General features: G+C 34.2%; 1 protein-coding gene across 2 annotated transcripts in view; it reads right to left on the reverse strand.

The window, feature by feature from the left end:
* Adk2 (Adenosine kinase 2) overlaps positions 1 to 21,785 on the reverse strand; it is a 212,525-nt gene that overhangs the window by 68,348 nt on the left and 122,392 nt on the right. For both annotated transcript variants that reach the window (XM_085810799.1, XM_085810800.1), the window contains exons 4-6: positions 18,804 to 18,882; positions 7,550 to 7,725; positions 2,865 to 2,970 (exon numbers count right to left, since the gene is read on the reverse strand). In XM_085810799.1, coding sequence (XP_085666925.1) covers positions 2,865 to 2,970; positions 7,550 to 7,725; positions 18,804 to 18,882 — 361 coding nt within the window. The remainder of the gene's footprint in view (positions 1 to 2,864; positions 2,971 to 7,549; positions 7,726 to 18,803; positions 18,883 to 21,785) is intronic.

The raw sequence follows: 21,785 nt of genomic DNA on the forward strand, positions 1-21,785 counted from the left end.
TCAATGCCACTGAATTCTATTTGCTAGAGAATCAGAGTTAATAATGTGGCCTTCAAGCAAGCAGAACATGCTTTTATTTCACCTTCCAAAAACCTTCCCTTAAGTACCTCCTTCTTTCTACCTAATTTGAGTATCTTGTGTGCTGGAAATTTGCGTTCTGGCAGAGAAATGAAATGAAGCTTGATAGGAAGGTCATTTAACTTAAAATAACAGTTAGAAAATTAAAATGAACTCTACAAGCTGAACAAGTGATGAGAAGAGTTCCCAGCCAGTTCTTTGAAGTACAACACATAGCGGTCTTAAAATGGGATTTCTCTTTCTTTAGCAGAGATACAAAAATGGAAAAATAATAGCTATTATATGAATAATTTCCTACATAAACTATATAAATGTATTTATAGTAAATCAATTTTAATTATAGCAAATATACTGTTACAAATTTTTGTAGATATGTAAAAATTTTTTAGTGAAGTTATATTTTAAATTGCAATACCTTTTGTAACATATAAAGACTTAAGAGATGAAGTTTTCTGAAAAAATAAGATTACAGGGGCAAGTTTATTTAACATTAAGGTAAATGACTATCTTGCTAAATTGGCGAGATATCGCCAAAGTGGCTATGGTTTTGGTGACTAATTTTTGCTGTTAAAAGTGGCCAAACTTAGCAACATTTTTGTCCAGTTTCTTCATAACTGTAATTGGTACTGTAACAGAATACCTGTAATTGATCCCTATCTATAAATGTATTTGGTAGTTATACGCAACTATAACCATATATAACTTTCAGTAATTTTGAAAAATGGAAGGTACTGGAGATTTCTAGTTGGATGGGGGAAAACTATATAAAACTGGAGAGAGCATTAGTTTCAGTTTTTAGTTCAGATCTGATTTCGGAGTACCGACATCGTCATGCAATATTCGCTTTTAGATGCACTTTGAAGTGCATTGTATTTAGCATTCTTAGTAGTTTGAAGTGTAATAGTGATTGCACTCTGTGATACTGAGAAAAGCTGTATGTGTGCTTTTGTGCAAAGTTCCAGAACTAAAAAATGTTTCTTTTGGGAAAATAAATTTTATCAATCTATCATCGGTTCTGTGTGCATTCAGTTCATAATGATCCTGTATGCAACATAAGAATTAGACAACAGAGATTAACTGCGAAATGATGGATTTCAGAAATATTTATTACATTACAAATTTTAGGATAGAAAGGGGAAATAACAAAATTAAAAAGGAGACTAAGGAGGATCTTACAAATTAAAATTAGAATTTTACTCTGAATAAACACTAGTTATCATAAATTAAAGAAAAATCCCCAAAACCCCGATTACTGAAAAAGTTACATGTAGAATTTTTTGAAATTTACCCACAATATACAACACATAGTAAGGCATCAAATAACATAAAAAGAAATTACCAGACAATTATGGTAGTATAGAAATTAGCACATGAATAAAATAAACAAATCGAAGATGTCAGTTTGCTATAGTAAAAGTACCTTCAATATGGAATATAATCAATTGCCTCTAGAAGCAATACAGCACATTCAGCAATGTGTGATGCTTTCAATTATGCGGTCTATCAGTTCCATAGGAAGCGAGAGCCATCGTTCTTGCAAAGCAGTTGCAAGCGTGGAGAGGTTCTAAGGGGGCAGATTGAGAGCAGCTAGACATCTCCCTAAAGCATCCCAAACGTGCTCGATAGGATTCAAGTCCGGGGATGGAGCTGGCCACTCCATGTGCATAATTGTTTCCTGTTGAAGATAATCATCTACGATGCGAGCTCTGTGTGGTCTTGTGTTGTCGTCCTGTAACAGGAAAGCATCACATATTGCCCCGGCATATGGGCGCACATAAGCATCAAGGATGTCAACTCTATAAACATGAGCATTCACGATTCCCCTTGGAAAAACATGGAGGTCTGTGCGTCCACCCAAAGAGATGCTACCCCAAACACAGACTCTGCCTCTTCCGTATGCATCTCTTTCCTGGATGTTTGACAGATGATAATGGGTTCCAGGTTCTCTCCATATCAAATAACGCTTATTATCGCTTTCTAGACTAAACCTGGATTCATTTGTAAAGAGAATAGCCCTCCATTGCTCAGGAGTCCAGTGGACATGTTGCCCACTGCAAACGGTCCCTCCTATGGCGTGACTTGAGCGGCACGCAAATGGTTGTTCCTCTCACATACAGACCACCTTCATGAAGCCTTCTACGCACAGTTGAAGCTGACTCCAACCTCCCGGTGGCTGCAGCAAGGGAGTATCTAAAAAGAGTCGGAGTAGCGGTTCTATTCCTGAGTGCACATAATGTCAAATATCGGTCATCAGCGCTCGTCGTAGAGGTTGGCCATCCTTGGCTGAACCTCCTAGGTGCTGAACCTATGATTTGAAATTGCCTCCAAAGTCTATGAACCACAGAAAGCGAATGAACCACAGAAGTGGCCAGATGGCTAAATGCGAGAAAGACTCGCATTTAGCCATCTGGCCACTTCTGTTTGACTTTGTCCTGCCTCTAGTCTCCCAATGGCTCTCCTTCGTAGTTCTGCAGGCAAATGATGCCTGGAGGTCATTGTTACGAAAAGGCTATCTCAAATTTCTGATGTCACTGTCACAGTGAAATATGTGGGCTTGCTCTCAAACATGGACTTTTATGCTCCTCGCAGATGACTTATTCCGAAAGCAACGCCACTAATTTGCATATTGGAGTTTTACTCAGCTCTTATTTTTGAGGGAGTTATCACTATTTTTGTGATTTTTCCTTAATTTATGATAACCAGTGTATATATATATATATATTCAAAACTATTTAAGTTCCTTATTATATGAAATGCTATGGATAGCTAAAATTAAAAATACTTACAGTAATATAAAAATATTTTGCATTTTGGATTATAGCTTGGTTAGCTGCACTTTCTAGATGATCTTTACTAAAGCAATTGGCAGCAGATAAATTAGCACATAAAGACCTAAAAAGAAAGAGAAAAATAAGCATTATTTTTTCAATTAATGAAAATGTATACAACTGAATTTTAAGCATAAGAACAATGTAATTTATATGGGAAACAAGCACAGCAATATGAAATTAAAAATGATGCGAATGTCAAATTTAGCTTGAAAATGTTATAGAAGAATGGTCTGCATGTAAAGGAGGACAAGTATGGAGTCCTTTCATAGGCAGTAAAAATTTTATAAAAAAGTTTCTGGATAATTTTCAAGTCAAAAAATGATTCAAACACCAGCAGTGATTAATAATGAATGATTTTATATTTTCTTTTCCTGGCATATGTCCATATCCTTTAGTGCTAAATATGTTATTAGATAAAACATATTCCTACTTATCAAAAAGCATAAACAGGTTTCGGCTATATTAAATAGGATATGCAATAAACAGTTCCATAGTTTGACTTTGTTTGAGAAGACAAATTGGGATTCAAATAACTAATTACATCAGCTTCAGCAGACATCACCATATCAGGCAGACATCACCCTTCATTGATTTACAGCAAGCCACTAAAATCTCTTATTTTGATAATACAGTCAAATACCTGAAAATCCACGTTGCCTCTCAAAATATACATTAATTTTATAGGTTTCGGAAACCACAACATTGAGTACGAAATATCGAAGAAAAAATACTTACCGAATAATGACATCATAATTACCGAATAATAATGAGTCATAACAGAAATACCAAATTATTGGCATCAGGATAAAAGGTTTTTTTTCCTTCTAATCTGCATAGAGGTATAAAAGCAGACGATTTACTCAATTCTTCCAAGTTCACGATTCACGTTGTTGTATTTTCCGAGCTTTGTTATTTCACAAGATTATTTAGTGCTGCCTTTTTTTTAATCCGGATATTTTGTGGATAAATTAAGAATATTTTAAATTTCAGCCCTTTTTAATACAATGACAGATAAGAAATGCACTCATGATTTTACTGCTTGCAACGTTGAAAACCGTAAACACGTTGCATTGCAAAACGTGCAAATTCTGAAAAAGATGGAGGCAGGTTCCACTCCTCGGTTTATAGCAGAATCGTATGGAATTGTGACACAATTGTGAAATATACGGAATACGGAAAAATAAAGAAAAGCTGTTGAAATTTTACAGCAACAGTGGTTCTACCCCCTGAATCCAAAACCGGAAATCTTTGCATAAGGCGAAATCGGCAAACCTGGATGCTGTGTACATATAATACAATGAATAATATAATCAATTTATATATGTAATAATAATTTAACACATAAAATAAATTATTGCAATAATGTATATAATAATTTAATTAAATATATCTAATATGCCTTTTTTATTTTGCACTTTGAGTCTGAATATTATGATTTATCTTTTCTGTCCTGAAATCCGCAAAATCCTAAAATCCGCACGACCTCTGGTCCCAAGCTTTGCGGATTTCTGGACTTCTACTGTATATATTAAATCCCACTGATAAAAAAAGTTATAAATTCTTCTCGGAATTTCATACAAGGACTGCAAAAACATCAAATTTTTTAAATATGCGGAGGGTACCACTTGTGCTCTATTCTTTTAAGTGAAGATTTAAAAATTGATAATAAATAGAAGATACTTAAAAATGCTATAAAAAGCATATACAATGGCTGAAAAAAATATTGATAAAGAATTTATAGTTAGGTTAAAAAAAAGGCGATTTCAGTTTAGCACAAATTTTTAATAAAACTTTTATCACTTTTGAGTGCAGTCTCTTGAAGAATCCCCCAGAAAATAGGTTGCCCTTGAAGTTTACACAAGTTTTATACAAGACCTTCGCCAATTAATTTTTTTTCCCTTTAAATTTAGGCCCACCAGCGGCCGAGCGGTAAAGTCCCTGAACACTGGTAGTTCGATCCGAGGTTCAAATCCCGCGAACGGGCTGGCTGCATGGGTGTTTTCGTGGTTTTCCCCATGTGTAACGTGTATACGAGCCAGTTTCCCTTAGACAGTCCTCCGCGAAGGCATCCCTCCCCTTAGGCAGATAGCCCTAGTGTGCTTTGCCATAATTAAATACACCATACACCCTTTAAATTTCACATTGGGATGCTTCTCTTCCAATTAGATAATAAAGAAGTCTTCAGGGATAATACTGATTTGTATGTACAGTGTGAAAAAAAAAAAAAAAAAAAAAAGAGAAGGGGGACTCCCATTTTACTGGGCCGACTAACAAAATTCAAATTGTGTTTTTCATGTCTCGAAAGCGCGACTTAGAATATATATTAGATTTATATAGAGCACTACTCTAATATAGGTATTTTGATACAAAAATCGGACTTTTTCTGAAATAATACACCAGTTTTTTTACATATTTCGATTCTACGACTCAAATTATGCAAGACTGCCAAGTTTTGTACAAATCGTATGAGCAGTTTTTAAAAATTAGCTCTCAAAATTTTAGCTCCACAATGTTAACTGCATTTAGCATACATATAGTAATATCTCTTTTTTTATTAAATTTTTTAAGGTACCATTCGGTTTCGAGGGCCGTAAAAAAATTGCAGCGGAAATGTACGTGCAAAAACGCCCATTTGACAGCATGCCAAATCTAGCGTACGTGCTGATACTAGTTTAATTTTTAAATCCTTTTTTGATTTTAAATCCTTTTTTGATATCCTATGGATTTAACAAATTGGGAATTTCCCATGATGAAAAGTCGGCAATAGAATTTTGGGTAATGTGCAGAATCACCTACTGCTTGACGCGTTTTTAAGAATTGCACATACTCGGTATCCATGTGCACATCGACCTATTTTCACTTAAAAAGAAAACTAAAATTGCACAAAAATGGCACTGCGCACACCCTTGACTTTTCTATGTACACATTGACCTATTTTCACTTAAAAAGTAAAAGAAAATTGAAAAAAAAAATCCATTACCCTTTTAAAAAAGCAGCAAACAAATAAGTGAGCGGTTCTGCACTTTACCGAGAATATTTTCAAAGAAAAGGCATTCTTCATTATAGAAAATTCCATTTGAACAACCAACGAGATGAAATTATGCTTCAGCGATAAGTCGGCAGCGAAATAGCGATGCAGGCATCCATTCAGTTATGTTTAGCAATTTTTATATAAATTATAATAATGATCTGAAATAGTTATTTACTCTTATACTTCCATTCAGTCATGTTTAGCCTTTTTCATATAAATTATAATAATAAAAAAGTATTATATGAAATTAACCTTTCATCTAAATTAACACATCAATCTTTATTTACTATTATACTTCCTTCCTTGCCGCAATTATTTTTGGCAGCATTGGCATCAACAATAGTTTGGCGATTTTTTATGGCCCTCGAAACCGAATAGTACCTTTCTTTATGTTTCCTTTCACATTTCGAAACTTAGGTTCATTCCAAATAAAATTCAGCCATTTTTTGTGTTTATTTTTTTTTAATTTCTATTTTTAAATAATTTTTATAAATTTTTCGAAAAACAATTTGAATTATAACCTATAAAATTTTTACCATCAGCTTAAAGTAGGTGTAGTTTTAAGCATATCTGCAAAAAATTAGAATTTTTTATTCAAAATTCTCGAAGATAGACATGAATTTACATATTTCCGCTTATTGAAATTTGGCATCTTTTTTTGAGCGATAATAACGCCAAATGTGGTTTATGGATTTTTGTTACAGTGAATCGCCACAGCTATTTTTAACCTTAAATTTCAAATAAATTTTTACGGAAATTATATACTTTTACATTTTTGTTTGCCAGCCTTTATTTGCACTCATCTAATTCCTAAACATACACACAAATAAAAATATCCTATGAGGACACCAGATTTCCTTGTATGCTCTATTAAATTAGACACACTTTTTACTGCACTTCCTTTTTATCCACTGCATATCAACTCATTTCTTTGAATTTCATTAATGATATATTTTTAGTTCAATCAATTCAGTTCTCATTTCATGGCAAGATAAAAATACATAAAACTCAAAACATCTTCATTAAAAATTGTAAAATGTAGGAAAACCTAAAACTCAAAATACAGTTAAAAAATACAAAAAAAAGAAAAAAAAGGAATGTGTTCAACTTTATTTTATGGTAGTCCTATATACAACAGCTACTATTCCATGGCTACTCGTGTTTAAGTTATTCGAGATACATACATATGTACAGACATAATGATAAAACCTCTTCTGAATCCAATTTAAAATTTGTTTTGGTAAAAAAAAAAAAAAAAGAGAGAGAGAGAGTCTATTATGTCCATATGTAAAGATGCCACGCAAAAAAAAAAAAAAAAAAATTAATAATAATAATAATAATTCAAATGGATTCAAAAGGGATATTTTCGTTGAAATATGATATGCGAAATTTTTCACGATTACAATATTTCCTTTACTTCAAGGAAATATTTCCTTTACTTTTATTAACAATTTATTTCCTTTACTTTTATTACAATATTTCCTTTACTTTTAATTAGGAAAGGATTAACTGAATTTTTACTTCCTTGTACCCTAATTATAATCAAATTTTAAGACCTGTGTATTTGATCATGATTAAGTCTTCTCAAACAGAATTCTTAATAACTTACCTATTAGCTCCTTGATCAGTAATTACAACAGCACATGTACCTGTAGGTAGTGTATCATGATACTGGTAAGATACAAGAACACCTGCATCTTTAGCTTTAGATTCCAAAATTTCTCCAAATTTATCTTTACCTATGCAACCCATGAAAGCAAAAATACCAGGTTTTTTCAAAATCCACTAGAAGAAAAAATAATTTAAAGTAAATCACTTAAATTATGTAGAAAAAGTTCATACATGATATAAAACCAACTTTAAACTCAGTAATAAATGCCATTAATACTAATAAAACTCTCATTCTGAAAACAGTCTAACACCTTAGAAAGAATTCCATCATTAAATAAATAAAAATAATAACTTATTACAGCCAAGTGACAAAATTTAATTGCTACACTTTTAAATTAAACTTTAACAATAAAATTAAATCTATAAAAAAAATCAATTTTGAAATCTACAATTTTTTTTGCATTTCTGTTCTGAACATCAAATGAAAAATAACATGTAAATATCAAAAATTAGATTAATATTTGAAAGAGAAGATAATTATTTAAAAAAAATTTTAATGAAACATATATAAAAAGAATGTGATGTATATATATGTAGCCAATTTTAATATTTTTTTATTATCATTGACACACAATATTAGACAACACAGATGAAGCGGTTACAATTTGCATGCACATACTTGATCACATTTGTATCTTTTCTGCATCTTATGAATGATACGATTCATGAGAAAAAAAGAATAAATGGCAAGAAGACAGCTAATAAAAACATGAATTCACTGTGTTCAGATGAAAGCTGGTTTCAGAGTGAATTGAGTTTCACATTGCCTCCTGTGAAGGGGTGGACAGTTACCACCCTGCCTTCCACGGGATTCGAATACAAGCCTTTCAGCATCGCAGTTGGCTTCCCTAACCAATATTCTGTCTGGGCAGCTATTTGACAAAAGTCAAATTTATTGCGGGGGGGGGGGGGCAGAAAACCAAACTGCTCCATTCCTAACAAAAATCTCAGTAGTTAGCAACAAAAAAATTGCGAGATCGAAGTAATTAAGATCTATGTAATTCAACATTTTTCAAGTGATTTCTGACATTCTTGTGAGGAATGGGACCATTTTTTGCTACTTCTATAAAATTTGACTTTTGCCACATAAGCCCTCTATACATCTTCTGTTTCAATTTTCCTACTGGTTATTCATATAAAAATTTCGGTTTCAATTGTGCAGAATTCAGTTCTTCGCTAAAGCAGTTTTGTAAGTGTCTGCATCTCTAATGTGATGCAAGAATCATATGACATGCATTAATTTCAAAACGATGCAGTTTAGAAAGATTTATTATAAGCAGCAACTACTTTTAGGACACAAAGGAAAATACCCAAATTAAAAAAAATGTAGTTAAGGGACTAGTGCAAATTAAAATTAGAATTTCAATTTACATATATTTTATTTTACATATATTATATACATTCTTATACAGTCAAAAGTCGTTAATTCGGACACCAATAATCTGGACCTCAAAGCTACAAACTTTCTGCGCATGAGTCGCGTTGACACATGCACGTAAGACCTTTACGGCTGCGAATATGCGTGTGCGCATGCGGAAAATAAGTTTACAAATGCGTGTTTAATGTATAACAGACGGTACAAGCTAAGCTAAAATTATCTAATTCAGTTAATGTTGTAGATTGCGTAGTTCCTTAATCTTCGAATTGGATTCGGCTTATTATTTTTTGCAGACTGTTAGAGCAATTTTATAAAAGTAAGCTTGAACTTTCGATTATGTAAAATAGAATTTCTGATATATATTTACTAATATGTAAAGGATCTACAAAGTGAAAGTATGTTTCGATGTCCATTAAACAAAAAGTGGAATTGCTGCAAAAAATGGATAAAGGCATATCCTTTGTTTATCTAACCATTCTGAAATCTGTTTATCAATTTCACACTGCTCTGCGTGTGGGGGGTAGGGGAAACATTGCGGCGCGCAATCAACTGGAAGTTGATCTGTCAGCACTATCCTTATCTTTAGGGCAGATGTTTTTATTTTATTTGGCTTATAATTCCTTACTAAATGTAGTATTTCATCTCGATGTACTCAGTCTTTGATATGATTTAAATCAATTTCCTCCTCATTATAATTCGCTTCCGATAGCGAAGAAAGTGATACAGAGTTTATTGAAAACAAAAAAATTTCGATTGACAAATTAGTTGGTATTCTCGACACGGCAATTATAGGACTTGAACAGCGGAACTTTATAACTGAACAAGAAATTATGTCTGCTTATAGAATTAAAGAGAAAGTATTATCACATAAAAAACGAAGCAACTTAAACAACTTACATTAAAAGAAATGTTTAATAAACTAAACAAATAAATATTTTTTTTTTTTTTTTTTTTTTTTTTTTGTAAATTTTGATACTCTTTAGAACATAATTGTTCTTTATTTCATAAATTACGGTTTCATATTTTTAATTTTATAATTTCTACATGTCATCTTACCAGATTTAAACTGATGATCTATAATCCGGAATCGCCGAAGTCCTGACGAGTCCGGATAAACGACTTTTGACTGTATATATTATATAATACATAATTAATGAGCTAGGTTGTAAGTACAATACAAAAAGACCAATTTGGTCAAAAACATTTTTGCGCAATATGCTGCAAAATTAAGGAAATGAGAAAAGAAATTGTAGTTAGCTCGCCATAAAGTTACTAGGAGCTGTGGCTCCAAGAAAAATTTTAACACAGTTTTTTAAAAAAAAACAATGACATTGAAAGGTGAAAAATTAGGCTACACGCGAAATAAAATGTAAAATATAAAACACAGTAAAATACTAATCGTTGGATACAAGTTAATGGCAACAATTACAGTAAAATACATATCGATGTGACAAGTTAAAACATATAAAAAAAACAATCGATGGAACAAATTAAAACAAAAATTATGAAGCGGAAAATGGTAAATTAACTCAATTCGAGGTCCAACCTGGCTTTTCAAGGGAAATTTCTGGTTAAACGTCGAACTAAGCTAACTCCATTACGCGTTTCACCGAAACAGACAATTGAAACTTTTGTGTTGCGAATTTTTTTAATTAATTAGATAAATTGTCCTAAAAAATTTTGTAGTCTCAAATCTCTGTTCCAATTTCCCGACACGTCTGCACAAAATGACACATTAAGGTGTAAAAAATGTAAATGCAACTCCAATGTACATTAATAATAAAAATAAAAATACATAGCGGTCTGCTATTAGTCAAAATATACAATAACGTATGGGCTGGACCTGCAAGCTTAAAGAATTAAATTTTTATAAATTTTAGAAATCTGAAATTAAATTTAAATGAAAACAAACAAAGTGGGTCTTGCTAAGACCAAGAAAAAAAAATTTTGTAAAAGAAACATCAAAAAACAGACCTGTGGCTATGCAGTCTTCTCTATCATGAAGCATAAACGGAAAGGGGTTGTAATTCCCCTCTGTGTTCTTCAACACTCTCCCACTTGCCGTGTGATGAAAGAAGGGGGAAACATAGTCACTTGGCAATAGCCAATGTGATAAGACTGTCTGTTGGCGGGAACTCGCCCCTAGAACTAAAGGGGGGGAGGTCAAAAGACGTGGAAAGATTTCAAAATGGCGTCAGTCAAGTTGTTTGAAGAAAAATAACTGCTTCAAAAAGTGAAAATGGCTAATTCAGCTAAAATTACTTAACTTGGCCACAAAAGTAAGAGTAAAATGTAAAAAACAGTCATTTGTTAATAAAAGTCTTAATTCTTCAAGCTTCAATGAAAAACGAAAAGGCCCGATTTGTTAATAACAGGAGTAGAATTGGCCATCAAAGTAATTTAAAACTATTTAAACAATAGTATTAAAAGTATTGTGCCAAAATTTTTTGGAGGAAAGAAAATGTAGTGACAAGAATTATCTGTACATTTTTACATTAGATTCTCAGAATCAGCCATCCACGTTATACTGTCCCATTGGGCTTTAAGTATAAAGTATCATTATCTAACTCGAAAAATCTAAAAATTGGTAAGGCTAATGCCAGCCTTTTTTTAAGGTATTTTTAATTATTTTTTGAGGAATTAGGTTATTTTTCAAAATTGTCACGAAGTGTAGTATTTCTTCTTAAAGTTGTATTGCAGATTCTTTTTATTCTAAGTATCTGTGAACAGATTGTGTTGAGGATGACTCTTTTGGAAATATCTGAATTCCAGTTGGTTAATTTTAGTGTTGAAAAATTGAATTTTCTTCTTTTGTTGTAAACTTTTATTAAATTGTAATCAATAATATGTAAATCAAGGTAAACTACATTATGTTGCACCGTATCTGTATTATTTAGTTTTAAGCATGTAGGGTAGATATTAGCAACTTCTATTTTGTTGTAGTTGTTAAAGGTAATGACATCATCAATATATCGATAGATGTGTTGGTAAAATTTATGTTTTTCTTTACTGAGTGAAGGGACAAAGGTCAATTCTTTTGTAAAAAGGAATAATTCACAGACAGAACTTGAAAGATTAATTCCCATTGAAATTCCCTGTATTTGTTTAAAGATGCTATTGATAAATTGAATATAATTATTGAAAAGCACGCTTGAGAGAAAAAGTTGCCATTTTTTGGTACTTATTATTCTAGAAATTTGCGGAAATAAATCTGGAAGAGGAAGTAAACTTGTATATATTTCTTCAAGTGGTAAAGTAGTATAGAGGAAAATGGTAAAATGATCAAAATAGCTAAATTTAAAATCATATACTTAGCTGAAGATAAATAAAACAATCTTTTTACCATATTACTTTACCACTTTGCAGAAATTATAAGCAATAGAAAAACAAAGGTTTATAATAAAAATAATGAATCTTAATAACTTCTCTAAATACTGTTTTTAATGATAAGACACATACATAATATTGTTACGAATTTGGTATTTAAAAAGCTAATGTTAGTTCAATTATAAATTACATGGTTTTATTTCTCGCGCAGTGCAGCGCGTGACGAATATTAAAAGAAAGCTAAGCCGGAAGATTGAAAATACAAGAGCGCGTGCATTAAATAAATAAATATCTCTTTTTGATTTCGAGAAAGTACTGGAAAATTCTAGCGCGTGATTTTAAAATCTTATAAAAGGAGGAAAACATCTCAGTTTGTAGTAGTTGCTTAGTTTGTTGTTGTTTAGAAAACTGCTCTTGTTGATTGTAGCGAATTCGCGGATTAGCTTTCTTTAGCTGTTTTGAATTACGTTCTATTGGACATTTGAGTAGTTAGAAGATAACTACTGTGAGATATTGTAATACTGCACGATAATTTGAGAAGATTTAAGCATTTTTGTTGTGATAATAATAAATTTTTGTTCATTTTTCATCGGACTTGTGCATTCATTTCGTAACGAACCCGTACGCACGCAACAATTTTTGGTGTCAGAAGTGGGATTTGAATGCCAGTCACAAGAGCGATGGAAGAGCAGCTAAGACAGTTGATATCAGCCTTTGCTGCATTTAAAGAAGAAATGAAAGATGATACGAAATCTGGTCAGGAAAAGATGGAAGAATCCGTTAAAAAGGAAATGGAAGCCGTTCACGAAAAGTTGGAAGCTGGTCAAGTAACTTTTAAGGAAGATATAAAAGCTGTACAAGAAAAGATTGAAGCAGGTCAAGACGAAATGAAAAGAGAAATAACCTGCGTAATAGAAAGTAAATTTGAGACTATGGAAGACAGAATAGGAGCTGTCAAAAATAAAGTCGGGCAAATTGAAGAAAAGGTTTCTTCTGTCAAAGATGAAATAAAGTGTTGGCTGTGGAGCAATGAAGTCGAAGGAAGAGTTTCGGCCGTCCAACAACAAATTGAAGAGAGAGTTTCTGCAGTTGCCAAAGAAATGAAAACTTTAAAGAAATTCGTAACAACGGCAGGGAGCAAGAGTGATGATTTTAAATCCTTACTGATGCCTGCTCGTCCATCTCTGAAGCCATCCACATACGATGGGAAGACATCCTGGCAAGTGTATAAGACCCAGTTTTCTATCGTTGCGGATGCGAATGGATGGGACTCCCAAGCTAAGGCCTGTCATCTCGCCGCTTCTCTGAGAGCAGACGCAGCGGATATCCTGCAGACGCTTCCCAAAAATCAAAGGCTAGATTTCGAAGCTCTGTCCGGCGCCTTGGAGATGCGCTTCGGCGAGAAATGTTTAAAAGACTACAGCAAGCTTCAATTAAAATCCTGTCAACAGAAGCCCACCGAATCACTCCAGGAACTCGCCACGGATGTTGAAAGGCTGTCCCACCTCGCCTTTACGGAGTGCCCGAGAGAAACGAGAGAAATTCTGTCACTGCAATATTTCATCAATGGCATCCGGGACCCTCAAATACAGAAAGCACTGCAAATGGCGGATGTTAAAGATTTGAAAAGCGCTCTGTTGTACGCCATGAAGTTTGAGGCAGCCCAGGAAGCAACTAATAGAGATCGCTACCCAGTTAGAGCTGTGCGAGTCCATGAGCCAGTGGATCAACTGATGGCTCATTTAGATGATTTAGCCAGACAAATGGACACTTTGATATGGAGTAGGAGTGAGAAGAAAGTGGCTTTAAGGTGTTGGAGATGTGGTAGTGAAGGTCACCTAAAACGGAATTGCAGAACACCCCAGGGTACGGAATATAAAGCAGATGATTTTACCAGACAAGTAAGTGGCTTGAGACGGAACAGAAGTGAAAAGAAAGTAGTTCTAAAGTGCTGGAACTGCGGAGTTGAAGGCCACATACGAAGAAACTGCAGAACACTCCGAGGTACGGAAAATAAGACCATTTCCCAGCAACGAAGCAGTAAACAAATTAGTGACCATATCGAGGAACGGAGGTTGCCAGATAATGAAAAACCTTGTTTTAAAGCGCTTAAAATTTATACAGTGAGTGGCAACAGTATACAGTGAGGACTGTCCATTAATGGGAATATCGATGGAGTTCCTTGCAATATGATCATTGACACAGGAGCTAATGTTACCATCATTAGGAAAGATTTCGCTGAACAGTTAAAAGATAAACTTATTTGGACGCCATCCTGTGTTACCCTTCAGACTGCGTCTGGTGATAAGATCGACATAACTGGAAAGTTAAACGTAAGCATCACGTTTGGAAGTGCCGCCTACCATCACACGGCATATGTGGCGGATATCACAGATCCATGCATACTCGGATTGGACTTTTTAAGGAAATACAATTTTTCCTTAGACTTGAAAAACAACAAACTGCTTTCAGCATATGATGGCATGACTATCCATCCTCAAAAAGGATCCTCGCCTGGAACTGCCGATGCCTTGTCCGAAAGATCCAGCTCGGGAAGCTGCCGAAATCATAATAGGGTCGAAAAGAAATGCAAGACTACCAGCTCTTCTCCAGCCTAGATGCTCTTCGGTCGAGACCTTCGTCTGCCTTGTGACCGCCTGTTTGATCGCCGTACGGATGCGCCGTCATCGCCTGAGGAACACATCCAAGATGTCCAGGCCCGTTTTGAAGTGATGCCCCGTTTTGCACGAAAGCGAGTGAACTTGGCAACGGAGAAAGTGAAGACCAGATACAACACGAGAGCTACTGGACATAGATCCAATGAAGGAGACAAGGTGAGGTTGTGGAACCCGATTCAACGAAAAGGACTCGGTCCTAAACTACAGTCACCTTCGGATGGTCCATGTACAGTGCTGAACAGACTGAATGACGTCTCTACAAGTCTTCGAACTCTAAACCTAAAGTCGGTCATTACGACAGGTTAGCTCATTACTATGGCCATAGTACGTAATGTAAATAATTGTAAATAGTGTCAGACCATGGTCCTTTATGTTTTTAAATGTGTATTTGATTTGATTTTTATTTAGTATTTGATTTGCATTTAGTATTTGATTTGTATTTAGTATTTGTTTTGTATTTAGTATTTCATAGCATTTGATTTGTTTAAGTTAGTTATTGCATTTATTGTTCATGTTGTTTGATATTGTAATGTAATGTTTATGCCTCAGTCGCATTTATGCCACAGTTGTAAGTTTAGCTTCCCGTCCAGGGATTGTACTGCCCGGGACGTGCAGTCCTTGGGAAGGGGGCAGTGTTACGAATTTGGTATTTAAAAAGCTAATGTTAGTTCAATTATAAATTAAATGGTTTTATTTCTCGCGCAGTGCAGCGTGTGACGAATATTAAAAGAAAGCTAAGCCGGAAGATTGAAAATACAAGAGCGTGTGCATTAAATAAATAAATATCTCTTTTTGATTTCGAGAAAGTACTGGAAAATTCTAGCGCATAATTTTAAAATCTTATAAAAGGAGGAAAACATCTCAGTTTGTAGTAGTTGCTTAGTTTGTTGTTGTTTAGAAAACTGCTCTTGTTGATTGTAGCAAATTCGCGGATTAGCTTTCTTTAGCTGTTTTGAATTACGTTCTATTGGACATTTGAGTAGTTAGAAGATAACTACTGCGAGATATTGTAATACTGCATGATAATTTGAGAAGATTTAAGCATTTTTGTTGTGATAATAATAAATTTTTGTTCATTTTTCATCGGACTTGTGCATTCATTTCGTAACGAACCCGTACGCACACAACAATATTTTAAAAAAGAAAACTGCCTATAAAATGAACAATACTTTCAATACAGTAAAAATACATTTCATGGAATGCTATAAAAATCCATACATAAAGTATAACTAAAACAAAGGAAGAATTGAAAACTGTTTTAAAAATCTGACACACGATATCAACAAAGATAAACATTATCAAAAAATGATAATTAAAATTTATAATGCACTTCTGAATATTTTCATGTAATTTTATATCTAGTTACTTTTATCATATTCATATTTTATTACATTTTAGAAGCAAATTATGAAAATGCATTTTAAGATAAAAAATATTTATTACTAATTTTTCATTCGACAAAAATATTACAAGCCTTCAACAGACGTTTTAGTTCAGCCTAAAGTGTAGAAGTAATGAGTTTTTTCTTCCCTACTTTGACACTTTTTTATCCCTGCTCATTTTAGCTGTAGTTAATTTATCAGTTGTAACACTACAACATTGCTACCAATTTGATTTTCAAAATCACAGGTTTGTGGGGATTTTTTTTTTTTTTTTTTTTTTTAAATCATTAAATTTGCAGTGATCTTCTCCAGAAATCAAAAAAGGGGAAGTAGAGATCCTCTGAAAACCAAAGCAAGAAATTTTATTTTATATTGTTTTAAACAATTATCATCAAATTTATAAGTTTTATACATCGCTAGAAAACAATTTAATATATACTCAGCATAATTTTAATCAAAGGTCATCTATAAATTGACTAGTTTATGATATAATACTATTACTAAAATTACATTTCATAATTTTTAGAATTTTTTCTAAGAGGAGTAAAACCACAGTATGGAAAGACTAAAGCCCCTACAAAACAGTACGCTTCTGTCATATTTTTGGTAAATTTAATAAGAAAATGTATTTTATGACAAAACAATATTTTTGATTATGTATTAAACTTGTCAATATTTTTGATAATTTTTAAATTTGTGATGTATGAATGAAGCACTTTGCTATGTAAAAAATGGCTTTATCATTTTCAAAAATACAGAAATACAATCTTTGCAAGTTAAGTACTATTAGTTAAAATCTAAACTTTCTGATTCTCTTCCTTCAATTACTTCAAAAATGCCAATGAGGCACCTTCTTTAAGTACTTAAAACACTTATCCTAATTTTTCTATTAGCAATAGATTACATACATTGCACAGTTTTTTATGGTTTTAAAATATTAGAGATATTTAATAGAGTTTATTATACATTTTACAAAATTTACATTGCAGAGATATTTTGCAGTTTTCTAACATCAACTAAATTTCCCAAAGACTTCAGCATTTTATTTACATAGCAAAACAATTACTACATGACCTTCATTATGTGGGACCCAACATGAACAAATCTTTTTTATGACCAAATGTTTATGTAATATCTTATTGATGCTTGTCATACTAATGCCCAAAGATGCCTCAATCTCATGGTATGCTACATGACAATCTTACCTTATCAATTCACACACAGCATCGATATTTTCTGTCACAGCAACTGATTTTGGATGATCTTCAAGGAACTCATCCTGGAGCAAACGCCGACCACGATTGAATTCGTTATACCAGTTATTTACACACAGTGCTGTAGGATGGCATTTTATCACTGTATAAACAATTAAGTTCATTGAAGCACTTGTCTTGATAATTCAAGTTGAAAGTTATGAAAAATAATCGCACGAAAAGGTTCACAAGTCAATTCTATTTTTAGCACAAAATGAATTTTTTATTTTACTGTAAACAACACAAATCACACTAAAATGGCAAAACATTCTAAAGAAGTTATGGTTAAAAATATCAAACTTTCAACTGGAATTGTCTGTGGTCGCCTAGCAAAACTTACTGTTTCCAAGGCCAAAAATATAAATAGCAACCCTCATAGGAATGTTTTAAGTTTCAATATGCACTGCTGGACATTAAAATTGCAATACCAGGAAGGAATGATCTGACAAATGTCAAATTCACATGAAAGGAAGAAGAATTTGGGATATGCAAATGATTAGTATTTCAGCCCATTTAGATGATGCAGGAGGGAAAAACGACATCTGAAGATCTCCACGAAAGAAAAGTTGTGCAGTGGATTTCTCATTCGGAAAGCGCTTTGTGAAGTCAGAGTTTGCTCAGAGTATCATGTTATGTGTCGAATAATAAGAAGAAATTCTTACCAGCAAATGTCGGAATCTGAGAGGCAAGATTGCTGCCTATCGAGAGTGTGAATTATCGTTCCGTGATATCGCCCATCGCACTGTCACATGAATATAGAATCAATGGATTGCCAAGGGTCATACTGGACAGCATGCAGGATCTTAATGCCCTCCCCTGACTAATGCCCCAGAGGACAGACATATTGTGACAGTGTACTGGGATCAGAAGGCCATTTAGTTAGTATTATATAATTGAGGCCCTAAAATTCTAAATTATAATATTTACACCTTTTTAAAGTCAATTTTATTAGAAGCCAGTCACAAAAATATTATCTATGGTTTTAATAATTATAATATATTAAATTTGTTCAAAGTATAAGCCAACATAAAATAAAATAAATGTAGATTAAATATAAAATAAATATATATTAAATCGATACATATAGCATTTTCACAGCTGCTGAAAAATATTAAACACAAAATTTATGCTGCATTCAATTATAAATATTTAACTGCATTAAAAATTAACTCACTTGGGCCACTCTCATTGTATTTTGACAAGCACCACCAGCAGTATAATCTACTTTGAACTTTTCTGTCATCTCTTTATACCTTTAAGGAGGAAAGAAAAAAATTAGGAGCTAAAGTCAGCATTATATGAATTAATATTTCTTTACTCATCAGGCAGGGAAAAGAGGGTAAGCTTACTTAATATGTAGCTTCTCAAAAGTCTGGATTCATTCAAAGTTCTACTCTGGAATTCATTATTACACAATAACTGAATACTTATTTTATGTCTTTTAACTGAATGGGGGGGGGGAGGGCACAGCTTTTTTTTTTTTTTTTTTTTTCTTTTCTTTAGTTCCTTTTTCTTTTGAGCATCCATAACAACCGAGTTTAATTTCCAACACACATGCTAAAATTTTGATGGAATTTGAATACGCCAACTCTAAAAGTACGATAAACTTGAAGACTCCTATGACAAATGCACCTCATATGATATCAAATCAATTATTGGTAACTTTTATGCAAAGATTGGCATGAGATTAATGGGGAACTCTGTGGGTAATCACAGTTTACACGAGGAAAGTAATAATAAAGAAGATGCAGTGTTTTCTATTAGCTGTCAGGACAAGCAGCACTAATTTGGGGTAGGATTTGTCATAACAAGAATAATAAGAGACAGAATCAAATGCTTCAAACCTATAAATGAAAGGATTGGTAAAGTACAGATTCGATCTTGTCCTCAAAATGTTACACTGCTGGCCATTAAAACTGCAACACTATGAAGGAAAGCAAATACAAAAACTGTATATTAACAGTATGGCATGAAGACAAAATGATTAAATGTAAGCAGTTTGGGGGTTTACATAGGTGTGATATTAGTAGAATCAGCTGCCACTCCTGACAGCTAAAACGGCCTTTACCCGGTTAGGCATGGAGTCAAAATGGGTTTGACTGATAGAAACGGGCAACTCATTCCATGGTGCTTCAAGTATATGCCACACGGTATATTGAGGAAGGTCACAACACAACATGCTAATTGTGATCTTGCATTATCTTGTTGGAAAATGGCGTCTGGCAGGCCTCAAAGATAGAGCACAACCACAAGACGCAAGATGTCAGAAATCTACCAATCTGCATTCAAATTACCATGATCCGAACTAGAGATATGTGCATTGTGTACCCAATGGCTGCCAAAACCATCACACCATGTGCATGGCACCTTTGCCCATATCGAAATGCAAGCAGGTGATGTGCGGTTCCCTTTGAGCCTCCGGATACATATATGGCCTTCAGAATGCTGCACACAGAACCAGGAAAGACAATATTGTGCCACTCCTGTATCCAGCTTTGTCATTCGGTGCTTCAGAGTCGCCGTCTCCCTATGCTGCATTGTCAAAGAAATTTAATTAATGGTCACCATGCTGATAGCACATGCTGCTGCAAACGTCAACACACTGTACAATTGGATACCTGGCTTGCTGCAAACATGCCCATTTCATGACTAATCGTCTCTGATGTGATTTTACAGTTTTGCAGGCCTAACCTCACAATATGTGTGTCCCCTCAGTTGTTAGTCATGGGAGGGAGTCTAGAATCTGCATGCCATTCAGTATGACCCTCAGCAACCCACTGATTTCATATTTGAATGACAGTGGTTGGACATCGACCAGTATGATGGGCAATATCACGTAATGATAATCCACACTTTCAATAGGCAATGATCCAGCCTCTAATGAATTCCGACACTTGCTGGTAAACATTTCTTATTATTCGAGGCATAGCACAATATTCTGAGCAAACACCAAAGTGCTTTCCAAATGAGAAAACCACTACACAGCTTTTCTTTTATGCAGTATTATTAATGTAATTTCTCCCTCTGCATCATCTAAATGCACTGAAATCCTAATCTCATTTTCATATCCCAAACTTTTCTTCTTTTCGTGTGATATTTTGACAATCGTCAGATCATTCCTTCCTGGTGTTGCAATTTTAATGGCCAGCAGTGTAGTATTGATGTACGTGTGAGTAACACGTGCATACGAAAATATCCCTAACATTAACTAGGAAAGCCGAAATCTTAGTTAAGATAGACATGTTACAATTAATAATCAAATTTAATAAGGAAAAGTAACAGTTGCCGGGTACATTATAACGGCTTAAGAAATTCAGAGCACAGTACAGATGCGAGTACACAAGATTACATATCTCGGCGAAAACAGAGACGCACACATTTGTTGAAGTAGTTCCACTTGACTGCCGGGGAAAAATCTTCTCTCTCCGTCAGCCTGTAGGTTTGCCAAACGGGTTTACTGTTTCGCCAATTGGCGCTTTTCTGTACAGTTTTTAAGTCCGTATCGCCTGTTTGGCACTGCCGCTGCATACTCCCTCCGCAGTGTCAACGAAATGTGACATACCGATGCGGGGGTCGGATTAATCGTCCAGAACGGGTGATACAATTGTCCGAAGTTTTTTTCACACTCTTGGAAGCAACTTGAGAAGAGTCCATGGTTACAAAAGCGGGTTTCAGTCTATCTATGGAGATTGTTTGCTTAGTCCCTTTTATTTCGAGATCAAACGTTTTATCTCGTCTTTCTAGCACCTTAAATGGTCCATCATAAGGAGTTTGAAGTGGTTTTCTAACTCCGTCGTGTCGAACAAACACATATGTGGACTTGTGAAGGCGTGGATGAATGAAACATGTTCGCTGGCCGTGGCTAGAAGTCGTGGTCGGGCGGACACTGGCAAAGTGAGATTTTAAATCCTCCACAAACTGTTTGGGGGACGCATCCGGAGGTGTCGGATTGAAAAATTCTCCTGGGAGTAGGATTCCTGGGCCGTAGGATAGTCTTTCCATACACCAGTTCAGAAGTGGTTGCTCCTATGTCCTCTTTGAGAGCGGCGCGGAAACCCATCAGCAGCGTTGGAAGGGCAGCCACCCAGTCACTGGTATCGTGCGCTTTTAAGGCAGCTTTCAAAGGACGGTGGAATTCCTCGATCAGTCCATTTGC

Source organism: Stegodyphus dumicola, chromosome 2, assembly GCF_044657685.1.
Source record: "Stegodyphus dumicola isolate Sdum_Otavi_A_Nest chromosome 2, ASM4465768v1".
In the NCBI taxonomy this organism is placed as follows: Eukaryota; Metazoa; Arthropoda; class Arachnida; order Araneae; family Eresidae; genus Stegodyphus; species Stegodyphus dumicola.